The sequence below is a fragment of the Balaenoptera acutorostrata genome, chromosome 5 (assembly GCF_949987535.1).
Source record: "Balaenoptera acutorostrata chromosome 5, mBalAcu1.1, whole genome shotgun sequence".
NCBI lineage: Eukaryota > Metazoa > Chordata > Mammalia > Artiodactyla > Balaenopteridae > Balaenoptera > Balaenoptera acutorostrata.
The window spans coordinates 53,553,156-53,572,187 of NC_080068.1; the positions used below are offsets into that span (position 1 = coordinate 53,553,156).

Below are 19,032 nucleotides of genomic sequence, written 5' to 3' on the forward strand. Positions count from 1 at the left end.
AGAAAGAATCATTGAAATAATTATTCATATGAATTTGTGTTCTCTTTCTTTTATATGTAAAAACCTCTCCTTTGTACATGTAGAGTCCATGCCTTAATCTAAAGGCTAACCAGTGTATGCATTAGAGGAACTATTAATATTCATTGCCTCTCCTCCATCAAATGGTCAGGGGCACAGACTCTGTTTACTGTGTGGTTTAAAATCCTGACTGCAACACTTTCTAGTCGATGACCTTAACCTCTCAAAGCTTCATTGTCTTGTATGTGACATAGACATACTACTCTTACTTACTTCACAGAGTTTTAAAGCATTCATAAAATGCTGGCACATGGTAAGCAAGCTAGAATAATAGGTATTATTAGTAGTATGTCTTAGTCTTGTGCTTTTAAAATTTATTTATTTTATTATTTTATTTAATTTATTTATTGTTTCTGGCTGCATTGGGTCTTCGTTGCTGCGCACAGGCTTTTCTCTGGTTGCGGCGAGTGGAGGCTACTCTTCATTGCGGTGCGTGGGCTTCTCATTGTGGTGGCTTCTCTTGTTGTGGACTATGGGCTCTAGGCGTGCGGGCTTCAGTAGTTGTGGCTTGCGGGCTCTAGAGTGCAGGCTCAGTAGTTGTAGCGCATGGGCTTAGTTGCTCCACGGCATGTGGGATCTTCGTGGACCAGGGCTTGAACCCGTGTCCCCTGCATTGGCAGGGAGATTCTTAACCACTGCACCACCAGGGAAGCCCAGTCTTGTGCTTTTAAAAAACACTTTTACTGAAGGAGAGCTGCCTCATTCTAGTCCATACATTTCTGATAGGTCTGCCTGCCACTGTGGCTTTCCAGGCACCTTAATTTAGTGTGTCATGGACTTGTACACTATCCAGCCACTCAGCTCACCATGTGACAGCTCTTTAAGAGTTCTATTTTCATGTATTATCTTCATGTTGGTATCTCAATGTAGTGCTGCTTAATTCATTGGAATATAGCAGTAGAGGGAGGAGTTGAGTAAGGAATAGTGCAGAAAGTTATTCCACACCAACTATATTTTGTGTATACTGGACATAATTCTTTCTTTTCTTTTCACCTTATTTATTGCAATTCCTTCTTTCCATTTCATTGAGAGAATGTTCCTGTATTAATCATGACTCCTTTGGATTCAAATAACAGGAACCCAGTTGACAGTGGTTAAGGAAGACAGAATTGATCAGGTAATCAAAGTCAGGTATAGCTGGATCTAGGGCTCAAATAATGTCAGGAATCAGTCTCTCTCTCCCCCCTTCCTCCTTCCCCTCTCTCTCCCTCCTTCCTTACGCTCTCTGTCCCTCCCTCCTCTTTTCCCTCCCACCTTTCGTTCCTCCTTCCCTCCCTTTCTCCCTTCCCTCTTTGTTTCTCTCTTATTTTTCCTCTGGGTTGGCTCTATTTCTCTAGTAGCATAAGATCGTGACTATCCAAGTTGTGGCAAAGCCTGTCACCAGCAGCTCTAGGCTCTCATTACCCCACTAGACAGAACACTTCTGTTCTGGCTGCTCCAGTTAATAGCTCCTGGTAGGGCTTTTACTGGCTACCTGGCTCGAGTCATAAGCTTATTCTCAGACCACGAACTGTGCTCAGTGATTCGGTGCTCTGAATAGCCTGGATTGAGATGTTTCACTCTTGACTGACAGGGACTGAGAGTGGAGTGTGAGATGGTTAACCTGAGGGAAAACCGAGGTTCAGTTAAAGAACAAGGAGGTATGGATGCCGGGCGGCACACATGTGCAATAACGTCACAGCTGTCGGGACTTCAGGCACATCGACGGGAACTGTTGGCTGTGGCAGGCAGAGGAATGGATCCCCAAGATGTCTGTGTTTGAATCCCTGGAACCTGTAAATATGTTACATGGCAAAGCGGAATTAAGTCTTCAGATGGAATTAAGGTTGCTAATCAGTTGACCTTAAAATAGGGAGATTATCCTGGATTACCTGTTGGAAAGTCCTTATAGATGGAAGGGGGAGGTGAAAGAGACTTGGTTTGATGTTGCTGGCTTTGAAGATGGAAGGAGGGAACCTTGAGCCAGCAAACGCAGGTAGCCTCTGGAAATTGAAAAAGGCAAGGAAACAGATCATTCCTAGTGCTTCCAAAAGAAATGCAGCCTGCTGACACCTTGCTTTTAGCCCTGTGCAACCTATTTCAGACTTTTGACCTCCAGAACTGTAGGATAACGTATTCATGTTGTTTTAGGTCGCCAAGTTTGTGGCAATTTGTTACAGCAGCAATAGGATACTAAAACAGCAGCCTAGTGGACTGTCCTAGTTTCTCATACTTTTTGTCAAACCATAAGCCAGACTATTTTAGATTTGGAAAATATAATTACCACAAGTTTCAGTGAAAACCTTTAAAGCTACTATCAGCATTTCTTATCTGTCATATTTTCCCCAGCCTTTGGCCCTAGGGACAAATGCTAATTTTCCTGGCTTTAAATTCTAGACTCAATATTAGTCTTCAAAAGTATTATCCATCAAAAAATTGTGAGACATATGAGAAATATTAATTTTTAGAATGTCTAATATTGCTCTTGAGTCTGTAAAATTTCCAATGATGATAAATATAACCAGTAGAAGTGCTTCTTTAAAAACTAAGATTGGAATGTTAAGTGTTTGGCATTTGGGCCTCACTTAAAAAAAATAAATCTCTACTTGTTATCCTGTTATTGATTATTTGATCATTTTAAGATGTAGCAAACAAAGAAAATACTTGGATATTTTTCTTGAAAACAGTTTTCTTAAAAGATCTCCTCTTACCTGATTTCATGTTCTGGAATGCTGAAGAATGTGCTGTTCTTTCCTAAATGACTCTCTTGAACATAAACATTGTGCAATTGCAACAAATATTTATGAAAAAGCCAGATTAAAAAAATGAGAAGTATTTTAAAGTTCACAACTATTTGTTCTTTCTTAATAGTGAGTAAAAGCAAAGCACCTCCCCCCTCCCCCCCCAAATAGCTATGAAAATAGGTTTGCAACTAAAATAAAAGACATCAAAGTGTTTCTCTGCCTTGTGGTGATAGGAGCCTAGAGGAGATGAAGTGAGGAAAAAGGAATTTGGCTGCGTTCAGAATTTCAGCATGTGTCACAATTAATTTTTAATTGCCTTTGAGAGAAGATGTGTCCCCTTCCCCGTCAGCGTTTACGGCTTTGGTGAGCCCTTTGGCATGTGATGTCCTCTTTAACGTCCACTCTTCACCCCACTCACATCTTTCCTGGAGCAGCTGGCTCCTGTCATTTCTGATGAAAGTCATTCTCTTACCCTTGGCTCAGGATTTGGAAATGTTGTTGTTGGAGCTGCTTCTTTAGCAGATCTTGAAAATGCTTGTTTGATTTCATTCTTGTGGCCAGATTGTTGCATACTGAGAATTTATACCTGATAAAGGAAATTGCCTGTGTGACTGCCTCTAGTGTAGAGCAATCAGCCAGTTCTCGGGAGAGATTCCCAGTCCCTGGGTTGGGTAATGGAGCGTGGATTGTTACAGCCAGTCTAGACTTCAGGCCGTTTGTTGACATGGAGCTTAAGATCCCTTCTAACCACCAGAAACACTAGATTTGTGTGGGACTGGAATGGGGAGAGGCTTGAGGGGTGCTGGGACACGGAAGGAATCTAATTTTGACTTCCTTCGTGTACAGCTCTAGCTAGTTGATGATGGTGATGGTGATAATAACACCATTTAATTTTTCATTTATTGAAATGTTATTAGATGGACTAAGCCCTTTAGGTGCCTTATCTCTTCTTCCTATTTTACAGGTAACCTGTCTGAGCCTTAATTTTCATAATTTCAAGCTCATGTGCCAAAGAACACATGAGATTGAAACCGGCATTCAAATGCAGTGCGTTTTGACTCCAGACCTTTAGTATTCAACCATCATACCCCGCCCCCTTCTTTGCTTGGAAATTAGAGCCACATTGCATCAATCACAAGTATTCCAATATTCTGTGTGCCTGGGGTAGGTTTGGTCTTAATTAGATCAGCTAAAAATTGCCGTGATACATGAGACTTTGTGCTGCAGCCATCTTAGGTCCTAGCAATGTTGATTGTACTACTGAAGACTTGTCTTCTCTTGCCGTTCTAGAGTGTGGTCTTTGTAATGTGCTGGGGACATCTAGTCTCTTCTAGGAAACATTTGTGTAGTGTTCTACAACATACTTAGAAGGATACCAGCCTGCCTGTCCTTAGGTGCGAGCGTATGTGGCTGAATGCGTGAAGGAGTATAGATGGTCCCAAAGCCTGGGCTATAGGGTGATGCTGTGAGAGCACTCCTTCCCAAGAGTCCCCACTTCCAAAAATAGCCATTAATTTCTCTTTTCCCCAAAGACTGATGTACACTGGGGACATTTAAACACATGTAAGATCACATCTCTGCCCCAAAGAGCTTAAAATCTCTGAAAGGACAAGACATAAACATATGATTTTTCACCCATAGGGATTTTTATAACTGTTATGCAGACAGTGCACGACAGTCAGAGCTAGGAAGTTTAGACCCTGAGCTCTGTACTTTAGGCAGTTTAACAGGACAGGTTTCATGGAAAAGATGGGGCTTGGGAAAGGCCGTGAGGGCCGGGTTAGATTTGCATACATGGAGAGAAAGCAACAGACCTTTCCCCCCGGTTGATGCAGTAGAGTAGGGCTCTAAAGGCAGGAGTGATTAAGCTAGTGAGCCCATTAGAATGTTTCTTTAGGTTATATGGGAGATGATGTTGAAAAGAAATTAGGGACAGAATGCAGAGGGCCTTAAATGATAAAGTTAAGTTTTGATTTGGGTTAAATTACCTAACTTTGAGTTTAGTTTCTTATGTGTGAAGTGAGGGGATTTGATTAGTAGATGGTCTTTCAAGCAATTTTCAGGTCTGACATGGAAATACAGATATCACTTTTCTGAATTTATTTTATCCTGAAGTAATGATGAGCCAGTTGAAACTCTTCATAAAGAATAACAGGGTAATATTAATACCTAACATTTATTGAGCACTTACTATATGCTGGATACTGTGTTAAGCACTTTGGATTAAGCCATTTAATTTTTACAACAAGCCTATGAACTAAATACTGTTGCCCTAATTTTTTCAGGTGAGTACTGACATAAAAAGTCTTAAGTGACCAGAATCACAAAGGTAGTGAGTGGTAGAACCTAGGCATATTAGACATAAGACTTCAAAACAATTTTTCTGGCAGTAATTTAGAAAATACTCTGATACAATGTATACGGCATTTGGTAGTAAGAAATTATATGTGGGGCATTTGGACTTGGTACTTGCAGCTTTTCAGTGTGAGGTGATGAGAACTTCAAGGTGATTGGAAGAAAGGGGATTAATTTGAGATAAATTTTAAGGTGAGATCAGTAGGACTTGAATGATATAAGGTGGGGAAAAAGTTGAAATGAAGTCAGTTTTTTTAGCGTGGGAGTTTGGGAGAATCAGCACATCGTGAACAGAGATAGTGAAGTCAGGAAGACAAGATGAATACTCAGGTGAAAATGAGAAGTTTGGTGTAGATATTTTAAGGGTGAAGAGAGGGTATGACACCTTCTTCTCAGCACAGTGAAACTGACCCACTCAGGTTTCAGTTTGAGGCAACTTTTCTTTAACCTGTATTTACTGAGGGTCTGTTATGTGTAAGTATCATGCTAAAACTCAGACATGTGTAAATGGTCCAGAGCCTCAGAAATGAGTAAAATTTGGAAACTATTAGAAAAGTCTAACATGGCTGACATTAAAACAGAAAGTCTGACTAGCTCAAAAGTCTTTTAAGTATATGGAAGCACAGAACATCGGGTCCTTACATTCTTTGATGTCAGTTGTGTGCAATATTTGTGTGTGTGTGTGTGAAAAGAAGTACATACACAGCACACATGCACAGATACACAAGAAGGTGTTTTTTTTTCATGCAGTGCAAGAAGGGAGAAGTCATTATGTTAAACTCTAGAATGAGGAATTTAGATATGAAAGAATTCCCTGACCGGGAGAATTGTTAATGTTATCATTAGACTGACAGCGAAGATGTGACAGTACTTTTTCTTATAGGTAGTTCAAGCTTTTGAGGAGGTCCTCAATTAAACATACGCCTCTGACCTGCCTGGGTTCTGAACACGTTGAGAAATAGCAAATCTAAAGACACAGTGAAAATATCTCTTACGAAAGAGGCTGGGGAGGAGCACGAGGCTGTCACGTGGGCAGGCAGTGGGCTGGCGGGCAGGGCACCCCACCCAGTGTGTGTCAGGCCCACTGGGCTGAGACAGAGCCTGCTGCTGGGGAGGAGGTGGAAGAGAACAGCGTCCTTATCAGCATCGTTCCCAGGCCAGGAATGATGATGAGGGAGTGCTGAGCTTCGCAAACTGCTTATTTTTCCCAGACTTGCTAATCACATCCGTCATGCTTCTTCACGGGGGAAGGGTGAGTTAAGGGGGACGGAGAGGCCTAAATACTCAGAGAAAAATCTCTCCTCCCAGAAGGCGGGAGTAGTTGAAAGGTACTGCACCTCTAACTTAAGAAAACATGAGGGCTTCCCTGGTGGCGCGGTGGTTGGGAATCTGCCTGCCAGTGCAGGGGACACGGGTTCGAGCCCTGGTCTGGGAAGATCCCACACGCCGCAGAGCGGCTGGGCCCGTGAGCCACAACTACTGAGCCTGCGCGTCTGGAGCCTGTGCTCCGCAACAAGAGAGGCCGCGATAGTGAGAGGCCCGCGCACCGCGATGAAGAGTGGCCCCCACTTGCCGCAACTAGAGAAAGCCCTCGCACAGAAACGAAAACCCAACACAGCCAAAAATAAATAAATTAATTAGTTAATTAAAAAAAAAAAAAAGAAAACATGACGTCTTCTACTTGAGATGCCTTAATTGTAAGAAAGAGGCAAGGAAGAGATGATCTTTCAAGGTCTTGTTCATCTTTGACCTGTAGAGTTATAGTTCTGTGACTATCCAGAGGAATGCAGAGTGGGGACTAATCTCCTGCCTCTGGTTCCGAAGCACGAGGGGCCCTGTGTCTGCATTCCAGGAGGTCTGTTTTTATGGTTAGATCCATTTTTGTCGTTGTTCTTGGTAGCTTAAAATGTAAGTTTTGGATACTATGAAACGTTTGATTTATAGGCCAGCAGGAACGGTGAGAAACATACCCAATGTTTGCAAGCAAATTCGGGCAATAGAGGCGTATGACAACTTGTGTGGTTTGCTGTCATCGATCGCTTGATGGTAAATTACTATTTGGGGAAAAGAAGATGCATTCTAATTTTAGATACTCCCTCAGGCTAAACTGCTCTCATTCATTCATTCACATATATTTACTGAGTGACTTCAGAGTCAGTTTCTGGCACTGGAGAACTATAGTGAAGAGAAAAGATAAAAATCCCTGCCCTCGTGAAGCTTATATGCTAGTAGGTATAAAGAAACAATGAACAAATAAACATATAAATAAGATTTAGAGTATGTGAGATGGTGACAAGTTTTGTGGAAGTAAAATGCAGAAGGGAGATAGTAATGAGACAGTTACTGGGGGCAGGAAAGACCTTAATGGGAGGGTCAAGTTTAAGCAAAGACCTGAAGGAATGGAGGGGTGAGCCATGCAGCTGTCGGGGGGAAGACACTTTGGCAGAGGAAATAGTGAGCACAATGACCTTGAGATGTGAGAATTCCCAGTGCTGGCCCTTGTGAGCCATTTTTCTCTGAGTGGGATGGGTTTTGAGGAGAAGACATGATCTGTCATTGGCTCTGTTTTGAGGATAACCTGTGAAGGGGAAGATGGTGGTTTGGACTAGGGTAGCAGCAGGGGAGGTGGTGAGCAGTGGTCAGTCTGGAGATATTTTGAAGATAGAGTCAGTAGAATTCGTTAAAAGATTTGGTGTGTGGTGTGAGAAGAATTAAGGATGGTTTAGTCAAGTTTTTGGTCTGAGTAACTGGGAAGATAGCGTTGCCATTTACTGACATGGGCAAGGAGGTGCAGGTTTGGGAGCAGGAAGGTAGGAAGTTTACTTTTGGAAGTGTTGAGGTACCTAGTGAATATCCACAGGGACAGGATCCAGCGGCAATTGAATTGACGAGAGAGGATCTTATGGAGGAAGCCTGGGCTGGAGATATATGATGGTGAAGGTATTCAAAGTCAGGAGACAGGATGAGTTCACCAGGCTAGGGAGGGTAGATGCAGAAGAGGAGAGTCTGGGACCAGGTCCTGCAGCACTGCAGTGTGTTCAGGTCGTGAGAATAAAGGAACATGAGGAGGGAGAATGGGAAGGGGAGACCACTGAGGAGAAGAGGAGAACCAGAAGAGAATGGTGTCTGGAAGCTAAAGAAAGGAAGTGTTTTAAGAAGGAAAGAGAAATAGAGTCAGATGCTGCTAATAGGGCAAGTAAGAAGATGGAGTCTTGACCATTGGTGTCAGCAACATGGGGTTACTAGTGACCTTGACAAGAGCGTGATTGGAGTGGGTTCAAGAAAGAACAAGCGTGGGAAGAGAGGAATTGGAGATATCTAATATACTCAATTTTTTAAAAGTGTCTTGCTATAAAGGGCAGTGAAATAATGGGGACTTAGCTAGAGGCAGATGTGGCATCAAGAAAGTTTTTTGTCAAAGATGGAAAATATGGCAGCTTATTTATTTACTGGTGGGAATGATCTAGTGATGGGAAAATTGATGAGGAAAGAAACTGAGGACAATTGCTGAAGCCGTCTTGCAAAGGCCAGAGGGGCTAGGATGTGTACACGAACGGAGGCTTTGCTCTTAGGTAAGACCGCAGACAGTTCATCCATACTACCGGGGTCGGTGGGGGGAGGTGGGCATGGACCAGGCAGGCACAGATGCCAGCGGATTGTGCAGAATTCACTGCTTCTGAGCTATGCTTGAGTAATTAGTGACCACAATGTGGCTTTACAGTGGCCCCAGCTTTCTGTGCTTGTGGAACTTACGGCTCACACAAACCTTTACATGCCTATTGCTGTGGCCCTTCAGCCACCCCAGCTGACAATTGTATAGTTTCATATTTTATAATTGCGCCTGGGCGCTATTTTAATAAGTGACTAATTTACACTTAAGTTAAAATAGTTAAAATTTACTGAATCCTCTGGATAATCTCATTTAAACCTCTCATCAAACTTATGAAGTTGGAACTATTACTAACCTCTAGTTAACAATTGAGGACACTAAGGCTAAAGAAAAAATAAAGAACTTGCTCAAGTTCAGGTGTTGACTTTTCTGCTTTCTGGCACTGTAGTCTCTTCCTTGACCATAGGCTGTATTGTTTGGTGGAAGTATTTGGGCCTGTGAAATGTGTCATTTCTGAAAGCAGTAAATTAATGTTGGTTTGCGTATGTGATTGTAACCTGAGATTAAATACTTTTGATAGCTTTGAGCTTTATCCACCACCCCTTTATTGTTCTCCCCAAGACCAAGAACTTAAGAGCCTTTTACAATAATTTTTGAAGCTACAATAGAGGAAAAATTGGTTGGCTGGCTGAGGGTAGGCAGGACGTCATCATTCTTGTGGTAGTCATCAGATCTTAAATTAGAAATTGACAGCAAGATGTTCCATCTATTCTGCAGTGAGGGAGAGCGTGATCTTCAGCATCGAGATGATCAGAATTGAAAATTTCCTTTGGCTCCTTGTTTGCTACGTGTCAGGCCTTCTAGGTCTGCTTTCTCATTTATAAACGAAGGGTAGTAATACCTACCAACTGTGATTGTTGTAAGAATTAGAGAAGGTATATCCTCAAGCACAAAGCAGAGTGCCTGATATTTATTCTGCAATAAATGACAGGTGACTGGGTAGCTCCTTTGTCCATTCCATTAACTACCGTCCAGTGGGGCTACATGCATCTTTTCCATTAATTCCCAACTGGAAAATGACTCATTCAGAGTTTAATTTCAAAAATGTTTCTTATGTGTACGTTTTAGGAGTGGCTTATTATTTAACATTGGAGAAGACAAAGCTCTACAGAAATGCACCATCTTTATTTTGAATAAAAATTCAGAACATATTGTCTGACAGTGGAAAAATGGACTCATCCCAGAGAATCTAGGGTGTATGGTTTACTGTAAGCATGAAACTCTGGGTGTCCTCTTGGGTGTGGAGGAGACTCCCTGCATTCTTCCTAAATTTTCTAGTTCTCCAGTCACTTAATCCAGGCATCGGTATGTTGTTTATAGACTTCAGTTGTGTGAATTCCCTTCATCGGAGATAAGAAATCCATACATTAAATGAAGCATCACTTTTCCTTCCCTTGACACGGTAAACCGATGGTTAAAGAAGGAGTTACAGCTGGAATTATTGGTGCAGCCGGATTCTCATGGGCCTTGGGTAGTAAGTCAGCGCATGGAGCACCATAGACAAAGCAAATGTTCTCCAGTTGCCTGCATTACTAACTTACACATGTAAACAAATCCTACTGATGAGGGACCCTGGCAGATACAAAATCTTGTATTAGATGATACTGGAAATACTGAGTTGAATGGGGAGTTCCTTATCCTTAAGGAATTATTTTGGGGTTGGCTTTGTCTGTCCACCTCCAAGAGCCCAATTCATCCATCCCTGTGGAAACTTTCCCCTCCATCAGTCTGTTTCTGTGACTCTTGAGTTCATTCCCTAAAATTTCAAGTTCTTTCTCTAAACCAGAATTTACAAAAGTATTCACCAAGGATTTGGTTGTAAGGGAGACCGAATCTGTGCGCCTGTGCTTACCCCAATGCCTGGTGTAAGTCTTTGACTGTGATATAGAGTCAATTCCTGTGAAGCAGGAATTGTGTTGGGGCTGCTCCCAGTGTGGAAGCCGGGCTTCACTCTGCTCTGTGATATGACCACCCTCACGCCTTCTCTGCCTAGTAAATCTGTACAACCGTTTTACTTACTCTGTGCATTTAATAAAGGGGGATATTTTGTTTAAATACATCGGTCATTATAAGTGGCATAATGGTAACAAACATGCACTCAAGGAATTTCCAAGTGGCAAAATACCTTCATTTGTCTTCTGGTACTTTACACATTTTTTTTTTTGAGTTATTTAAAAAGCAGGAAAATAACAAAAACATAGTGATTCTATAAGGATACTTTAAGACCATAGGTTGTAGGTTCATTTATGGGCCTCATATGCTAATGTGTTAGATAACATGCATGAAGTTTCCATAGGTGAGCAGTATTTGTGAATCATATAATTTTTTCAGGGTACTGTATTATACTACAGGACTAGTCTTAGGCTAGAATCATGAAGGTGGGGAACTTTTAACTTCATGTTCTCAGATTTTCCTTTCCATGCATTCTTTCTTCATCCTTGTTGCCCTCCTCATTTACTTCTGTCTTCAAAATCATTTCTATTAAGGGAGAAATGGTTGATTTAATGTGTTATCTTTCCCCAGGATGTTTGCATTTCAGCAGACACAGTACTCTCATTTGGCTAAACTTGGGGAATTAAGTTCTAATTGTGAAATTCAGTTTAACATGTAAGTGGCCACGCATGTTGTAAAGTGAACCCCAAATATTGAATTCATATTCAAATGAGTGTCTTTCCCATGTAAGGAATATGGTGCAAAATGACAATGCCATTTGCTCTTGACTAACCAGTACTAGTGTATTCAGTTTATAGATGATTATTTCTTCTTTTTTACTCCATTCTCCTCATTTGCTGAAAATGTTCTGTGATTTATGGGATACAACATGATGTAGCAGAGTGAGTGTATGGGCTTTGGAGTATGACTTGGAGACATATCTGAGCTTCACAGTTATTTGACCTTGGACACACACCTCCTGAATCTCAGTTTCCTCACCTGTGAAGTATGATTGTTAGGGTTGGTATGATGGAAAAGATATGTATAAACTACCACACCATAAACTACAGTGTATAAATTACAAGCCAATGGTAGATGTAATACAAAGTAGCTATGGTGATTAGTATAAATTCTAGGATTCTTACAAGGAAAAAATTAAAACAATCAGAAAAAGTTTTTTCTACGTAATAGCAACTTTGTTAAAAGTTTGTAGCAGTTATCAGTTATGCCAGTGATAAATTAACTGGGAGTATGTGTTGATTATAAGCACACTAGATACAGTTTATGGAAAGTTATTCTGTTCATATTCTCAAACATATAAATGAGATGAATATTCACATTGCAGTAAACTTTTTTTAAAAATTAAAAAAATGATTCATTGAACACAGAGTTACCTAAATGCGTTTGAGAAATGATTTGAATTCTCAAAATTTACTACTTATGAGATGGTTCAAGAATATATTTATTATGCAAGTCGAGGTACGGTCTTGTGAGGTGGGCACTTGATGCCTATGTTATGTCCTCCTGTGTTCTCTTGTTATACAGGGTTCTACAATTCTATTTTTCACCCCACAGATTTACCAGTAAAGAGACAGAGAGAGTATGAGCTGGTGACTCCAGTCAGCACAAATTTTGAAGGACACTATCTCTCCCATATTCTTTCTGCCAATCATAAAAAGAGGTCAACGAGGGACGTGTCTTCCAACTCTGAGCAATTGTTCTTTAACATCACAGCATTTGGAAGAGATTTTCATCTGCGACTAAAGCCCAACACTCAGCTAGTAGCTCCTGGCGCTGTTGTGGAATGGCATGAGGCATCTCTGGTGCCTGGGAATATAACTGACCCCATTAATGATCATCAACCAGGAAGTGCTTCAGAAAGAATCTGGAAAACAGAGCCTTTGCAGACTAACTGTGCTTATGTTGGTGACATCATGGACATTCCGGGAACCTCTGTTGCCATTAGCAACTGTGATGGTCTGGTAAGACTCATGGCCTTTTGTGTCTGTGTGTTTGCAGGTGTTTGGGAGTGCAGCATGGTTTGGAAAGTAGAGGTGGAAAGAAAACCTCACTATTATATTTTAAGTTCAGGAAGAAGCATTAGAAAGCATTTTACTGACAAAGATGTGTGCTTTGGCTTAATTTGACATGAAGACAACATTAGTCTAAGAAACCAAAGACAACTATTTTAGCATTCTTGGCTTATATGTTCACTTGTGTAACACTGGGGATTTTATTTCCTTATTTATTTAAAATCATTCTGACAACTTTCTAAAGAAGCATAGATTCCTTCAAAATGATAGTATTTCCCTTCTTATGTGGAAACGTTGGATATCCTCTTAAAGAAAGTATTTGAAAGCATTCTTTCGCTTCCCAAAGAATGCTAAAATGGGAAATGAGAAGTTCCTCTGTTAGAATTTGTTCAAATAGCATTACTCTATGGACATGAGATGTAGTTCTCTCTGTATTGTGGCTTTGATTCATTTTTTTCTTTATTTTTGAATAGAATACCCGTATATGGCTCTTTAGTTTTGTGGATGAGGCCAATAGTAACTGATCCTTCTTCACATGCTGTGAAGATGTGAAGTATTTTTATTTGTTTTGTATCTCCAGATGTTATTTGAAAAGTGTGTCAATGTTTATGTCTCTTCCATTCACAGTTGACTCCAAGTCTTTGTTCAGAAAGAGCAACCATTTTTCTTTCTATGGTTGCCAGGCTGCTGTTTCTTGGGAGTTCAGAGCTATTGTCTTTGTTTTGTCTCTCTTCTGGGAGTTCTCAAAATATTCCTTGCATTCCTTCTACCTTGGCTGGTCCCCCAACAATACCTTGAATCTTCTGCCATTGTCCTCTCTATGCATAAGCACAACGCAAAGGAGTTATGATACCATATGTTTTTACCCAAGGCTGGTGGATTAATGGTTGTAGGCTTTATTTTGGGGTCTTGTACCGCCTCTTGATGTTCTGTAGGGTTTTAGAAGTCAGGATGGAAAACTGAATAGAGCATGTGTGGCAGGTCCAAATCTCCAAGTTGGACTCTTGTCAGTTTAGGACCATACTGTCACATTTGGTGTTGGACCATGCTCTGGGGTTTGAAGACTCAAGGAATCTCTCAAGTTCCTCTCATTCCACACAAACGTTGAATAGATCTGAATTAACTAAGTCATTGAATAAAACAATAGATAGTGCTTTCTAAAAAGACTAAGTTTAAAGTATTCACTAAAAGAGGTTGATTCAACACTACCAGGATATAAAAAGAAATAAATTATAAAAAGAGGTACTGTTTTATAATACTTCTAAGTAAAATATACTGAGTATAAAACTTAATTTAGTGTTATTTTTAAGTTTTATAGCATAAAAAGATTACGTATTTTTTATCTCCTTGGTTAAGATTGAAGCTTGAGGTAGAAGATTTGAAGCTTGAAAATCAGTTTAAGGAAGGCAAAAGGCAAGGAAATTATTTTAATGGGTTATCATAGTGATTTTTAAACCCGACTTAGCAATCAGTAATTTTCTGACTGTACATGTCAAATTATCTAGTCGTAGATACAGAAATCTGGGGCAATAGCAAGTTGTTGTAAGGAAGAGGAAAATAGATACGAAGTTTGAACGAACATTAATTATTAGGATTAATTTCTCATTTTTAAGATACGGTGTTAACTGTTGGCATCATGTGTATGTTGATATAGCGTGTGTGTGTGCGCGTGCACGTGCGCACATCTCTACCAGTGTAAACCACAAGTATTCATTTGTTCCATTCTTTGATCTATTAATTAATTAGTTAATTAAAAGATATTTCTGGGAAGCCAGTTATGGGTCAAGCACTATTCCAAGCATTGTGAAATGGTGAAAGGAATGATCCCAATTACCATCCTCATGGAGCTCAAAGATGTTAAATTTGCCATAGATTTTAAGTGTCAAAATATCTGGTGTACATGTACGTGTGTGTTTATATTAGACATACATATTAGAATCATGTTTAACTTAAAAAGTTGTGGTATAAGGAAGTATCTTCTGGAGAGATTTTATGAATGGGGACAGAATTTCGAACCAGACACGAGTGGCTCAGGCCTTGCACTTGATGCAGGAAGAGGGTGGCGTCTAGCCTACAGCAGGCAGTGCTGCCTTTGTGGGTGTACAGAAACAGAAGCCTCTTCTAGAGTTTCCAGCTCATAGCAGCTCTGGAGGAAGAGTAAAGATGACGGCAGGAAGAGAAGCACGGTTATAGAGAGCAGATCAATACATTAGAGTGATAACACCAGTGGCTACTTCATTAAGCTGGGGACAAGTTCTTAAAATTGCAGAATTGCATTGGAGAGGATAAGCTTCTTAGCAGAGATGAAGTAGGAAGTAAAATGGATGGGAATGTAAATAAATTTGGCTGATTAGCTGATTCCTAAACCTTTTTTGTTCCTTTAGCTTGCTGTGTAGGGATTTAGGTTTGACCTTCTTGACCTTAGGAAGGGAAGCAGGGATACTGAGATAACATAGATTCCTGAGGATTAACCGGATGGGCTATAAAGCCATTGCCCTGGGAAGCTCCGGGATTATAATCAAATCCAAGTTGTCCCAGTAGAAAGCACAGCCACTCCTGCCCTAAAAATACCAATGGGAACATCTCTGCCCAGCAACCATGAAGTTAAGTCCCCTGCTATGGCAAAGAATGCCAGTGAAGCCCTACCTGGATGGGTGCATTTTAGACTGGTGTAGATGGGAGTCCAGTGATCTGATTTTCTACGTGCGTCCTTTGATCTCTTGCTCATAGGGAGCAGCCACAGGTATTTATTTTTCACTGAGGTTGGAAAGTTCTTAGCGTGGCCTTCTCCCTGAGTGAAACTCCTTACCTCTTTTTCGCTAATACTGCCTTGTGGCATGCTATATATGTTTGAAATGGGCAGTGCTCTGAGACAGAATTAATTTGTATTAAACAGAATGCTTTAGTTTAATTTAAAAAAGCAGTACTACTCAAAATGTGTCCATAGACTCAGGTTTGTGACAAGATAAATACGGAAGGCGAGACTATATAAAGAAACTTTTTTGACAGTTTGACAGAGTTATTATATTTACGTTGGGCCTAATAATAATACAAAAAAAGTTGGGGCTGGTGTTTTGTGTCTTGTTTTTTCATTTTATTTTTCTACTAATTAGTTTTCCTTGTATTTTACAAAATTATCAGTCCAAGACCAACTGGGGAGAAAAGAAACTGTTTATTCACCCCAGATAGTTTGAAAAGCAAACAGTAATGCTTAGCTGTTTTTATCTCTCTAGACATTAGAAACTTGACTGAAAGAGTCAGTAGAGTCTACTTATTCCAGGTAACTCTATGAAATGATCACGGGAAAGGTCCTTTAACATGGGCATTATTGAGGAGGACAGAAAAATGTCTTGAGTGATATATCCAGAGCCGAGGTCTAGAATGTGATCTAGACATAGATATGCGTAATAACGAAAATATTATTCTGTGGGTTTCTGAAATCAACATCAAAGTGTTCTGCATGAACGAATTGACAATGATTTTCACCCAGTGTGGCAAAGAACAATATCTGTTCCAGTCTAGCATGACCTTTTCTGATTCTTTGCCAAGATTACGTTTTGTTTTTTTTTTTTAACATCTCTATTGGAGTATAATTGCTTTACAATGGTGTGTTAGTTTCTGCTTTATAACAAAGTGAATCACAAGATTACGTTTTACCAGTGACAGCTAATTCTTTACCAGTTGCAGCTTTATGCCTGCTGTAGTCTACCCACTTACAGGTGAGAATTGTTACAATATTCAAACATGGAGTTGTTCTTGTTTTCTGACAGCATCCAATTTTTAAAAAGCCTGCTTCTCTAGGCCCTCCTCCAAATTACCCAACCAAAGCCTAATCCTGTTAATAGGTTCTTTCTAAAGCTCTCTGACTGACATGCTCACGGGTCCCTTTAGTGTGCGTTCTGGCTCCGTGCAACATGTAATAAACCCAGCTTGTCAACTGCAGATGTGCTCCCAGTGGTCTGTGGCTGGAGGCCGTTGACGTGCTTTGCCTCTCTGCTTCTATGTCTCTGAGGTGAGAGTCCAGTGGTCAGGAGTCATGGTGATGGCAGGCGTTTCACACCCTTCTGAATGGGAAGACACTTCTGGCTGAGAATCCCAGCTGAAAATAAATTTCTTTATTCCATAGAGCCCTGGCATTTGCCCTGTAACACCATTAAATCTCCCCTGTGTGTCGTCGTGGCTCACAATCATACTTTGTGGTCTTCAAATTTGCCAAAATAAAGGGTTATTTGGTTAGTAGGCTTTATGTCATGTATTCACAACACAATGAAACTGGATTTTTCTAGACTTGCTAGAACAATATTGCTTTGTTAATTCCCCTGGATTGCATCAGAGGAAACTGGTTGGGAGTGGAAGAACTGAGTGATGATGGCTCTTTTGGGTTATCCAGCTCAGTGATTTCCTTGTGGGCTGATTTTATGATCAAGGGAGTTTATCTAGGACAGAAGTTTTCAATATTTTTTAACATTTGGAATTCTTCCTCCAAATGAAATCACTAGGGGTTATCTAATAAAATAATATGTAAAATGGATAAACTCAGGAAAGGCCTGGTAAAAACACAGGTGGGAGATGCTCTTCCTCCTCGTTTCTCTTCCTCCTGCCTTGTTCTCACTCAAGACCACTCTTAGGCCTCCTGAGGCATCTAATGGGAACTCTTCACTGTTACGACAGGGGGTCTTGGAAGCTTGAAGTTAACAACTTGGGAACCATAAGCAGAACCTTTTTCTAAAATATCTGATAGTCACATCTGGTTAGTATTGGAGGTAACTTACCATTTTTAGATTTGGAGTGTGCATGGCCAAATGAAGTCTTTGTGGACAACTGCAAACTTATAAAGAAAACAGCCTTAAGACTTCCCTGCCTCAGGACTTTTACTTTGGGATTTGGTCCCTTCAGAAACATGTCCTCGCTATGCCTATTTTAGTAAGTCCAGCTGCAGAAGCACTTTGTAAAAAGACTATTTTAAAAAGTATTATGAACCAGTGTGCCTGGGTTTGAGAACATTTGCCTAGTAATTATGAAAAATAGTGATACTAAAAATAGATACAAATCTGTAGCTATTTATAGTGGACTTAGGTTTTTCAAGGACTGATCTTTAGATGTTGACATTTGAACATCTGCTTTTTTTCCCCAAAGTTTAGGGCTGCTCTGTTTATTTATTTATTTATTTATTTATGGCTGTGTTGGGTCTTCGTTTCTGTGCGAGGCCTTTCTCTAGTTGCGGCAAGTGGGGGCCACTCTTCATTGCGGTGTGTGGGCCTCTCACTATCGCGGCCTCTCTTGTTGCGGAGCACAGGCTCCAGATGCGCAGGCTCAGTAATTGTGGCTCACAAGCCTAGCTGCTCTGCGGCATGTGGGATCTTCCCAGACCAGGGCTCGAACCCGTGTCCCCTGCATTGGCAGGCAGACTCTCAACCACAGCGCCACCAGGGAAGCCCCCTGAACATCTGCTATTATGAGGAGAACCTGATCTCTAAAGGCCAGGTGCCTCCCACCTTTTTCTCCCATGAAACGTGTCTATGGAAGGTGTTGTGTTTTATTGATGAGACAGAAGGAGATTTGTGTCTTCATGGTTTACATGCTGATTTAAGAGATCTTAGTAGGTCTGGGGAACAAAGGACTGGAACCTTGTTTTACTTCTAGGCACCTACACCAGGCTGTTTTAGCCGTGCAGGATTAGAAGATTCTCAAAGCTCCTATATTCTTTAATTTCCGTTAGTAGAAGGAAAAAGTGGGTACCAGTCCACTAGCTTAACTACTTTGGGAGAAACAGTACCATAACAGGCCTCATTGCTTCTTCTGAGATTTGGTCAAGCCATGGCCCATGGGAGCTGACAGTATTAATCCTAGTTGTGAGTGGTACCTGCCTGTGCTGAATCTTGCTGGATCTGGGCTATTGGTTACATTTCCCACCATGCCTCCTTTCTCAAATAGATAGGCAGCCAGTTTGTGCTTATCTGGGGTGAAGAAGGAAGGTTTGGCAAAGTCTTTGATCATTTTCACATTTGGCATCTAATTTGCATAAAGCCAAAATCATACATATGTCAAGCCTTTTCCAAAGTTTTTGGCTATATTTCTCTTGTGTGATTTTGAAAATATTTCTTTTTAATAGTTATTTTGTAATTAATTTAAACTATTCATGTTTATTTATGAGTACTACTTGTTCAGCTTATGATTTGATTTACATCAATTTGATTATGATTTATTTCCCATTATCTTCTCTTTGTTATAGTAAATTTTT

At 40.6% G+C, this 19,032-nt stretch overlaps 1 protein-coding gene across 3 annotated transcripts in view; it reads left to right on the forward strand.

The window, feature by feature from the left end:
- ADAMTS3 (ADAM metallopeptidase with thrombospondin type 1 motif 3) overlaps positions 1–19,032 on the forward strand; it is a 290,935-nt gene that overhangs the window by 7,843 nt on the left and 264,060 nt on the right. For 2 of the 3 annotated variants that reach the window (XM_007193580.2, XM_057547500.1), the window contains exon 3: positions 12,334–12,740. In XM_007193580.2, the coding sequence (XP_007193642.2) occupies positions 12,334–12,740 (407 nt within the window). Of the gene's footprint in view, positions 1–12,303; positions 12,741–19,032 lie in introns of all 3 variants that reach the window. The other variant, XM_057547499.1, reaches the window with a different exon arrangement.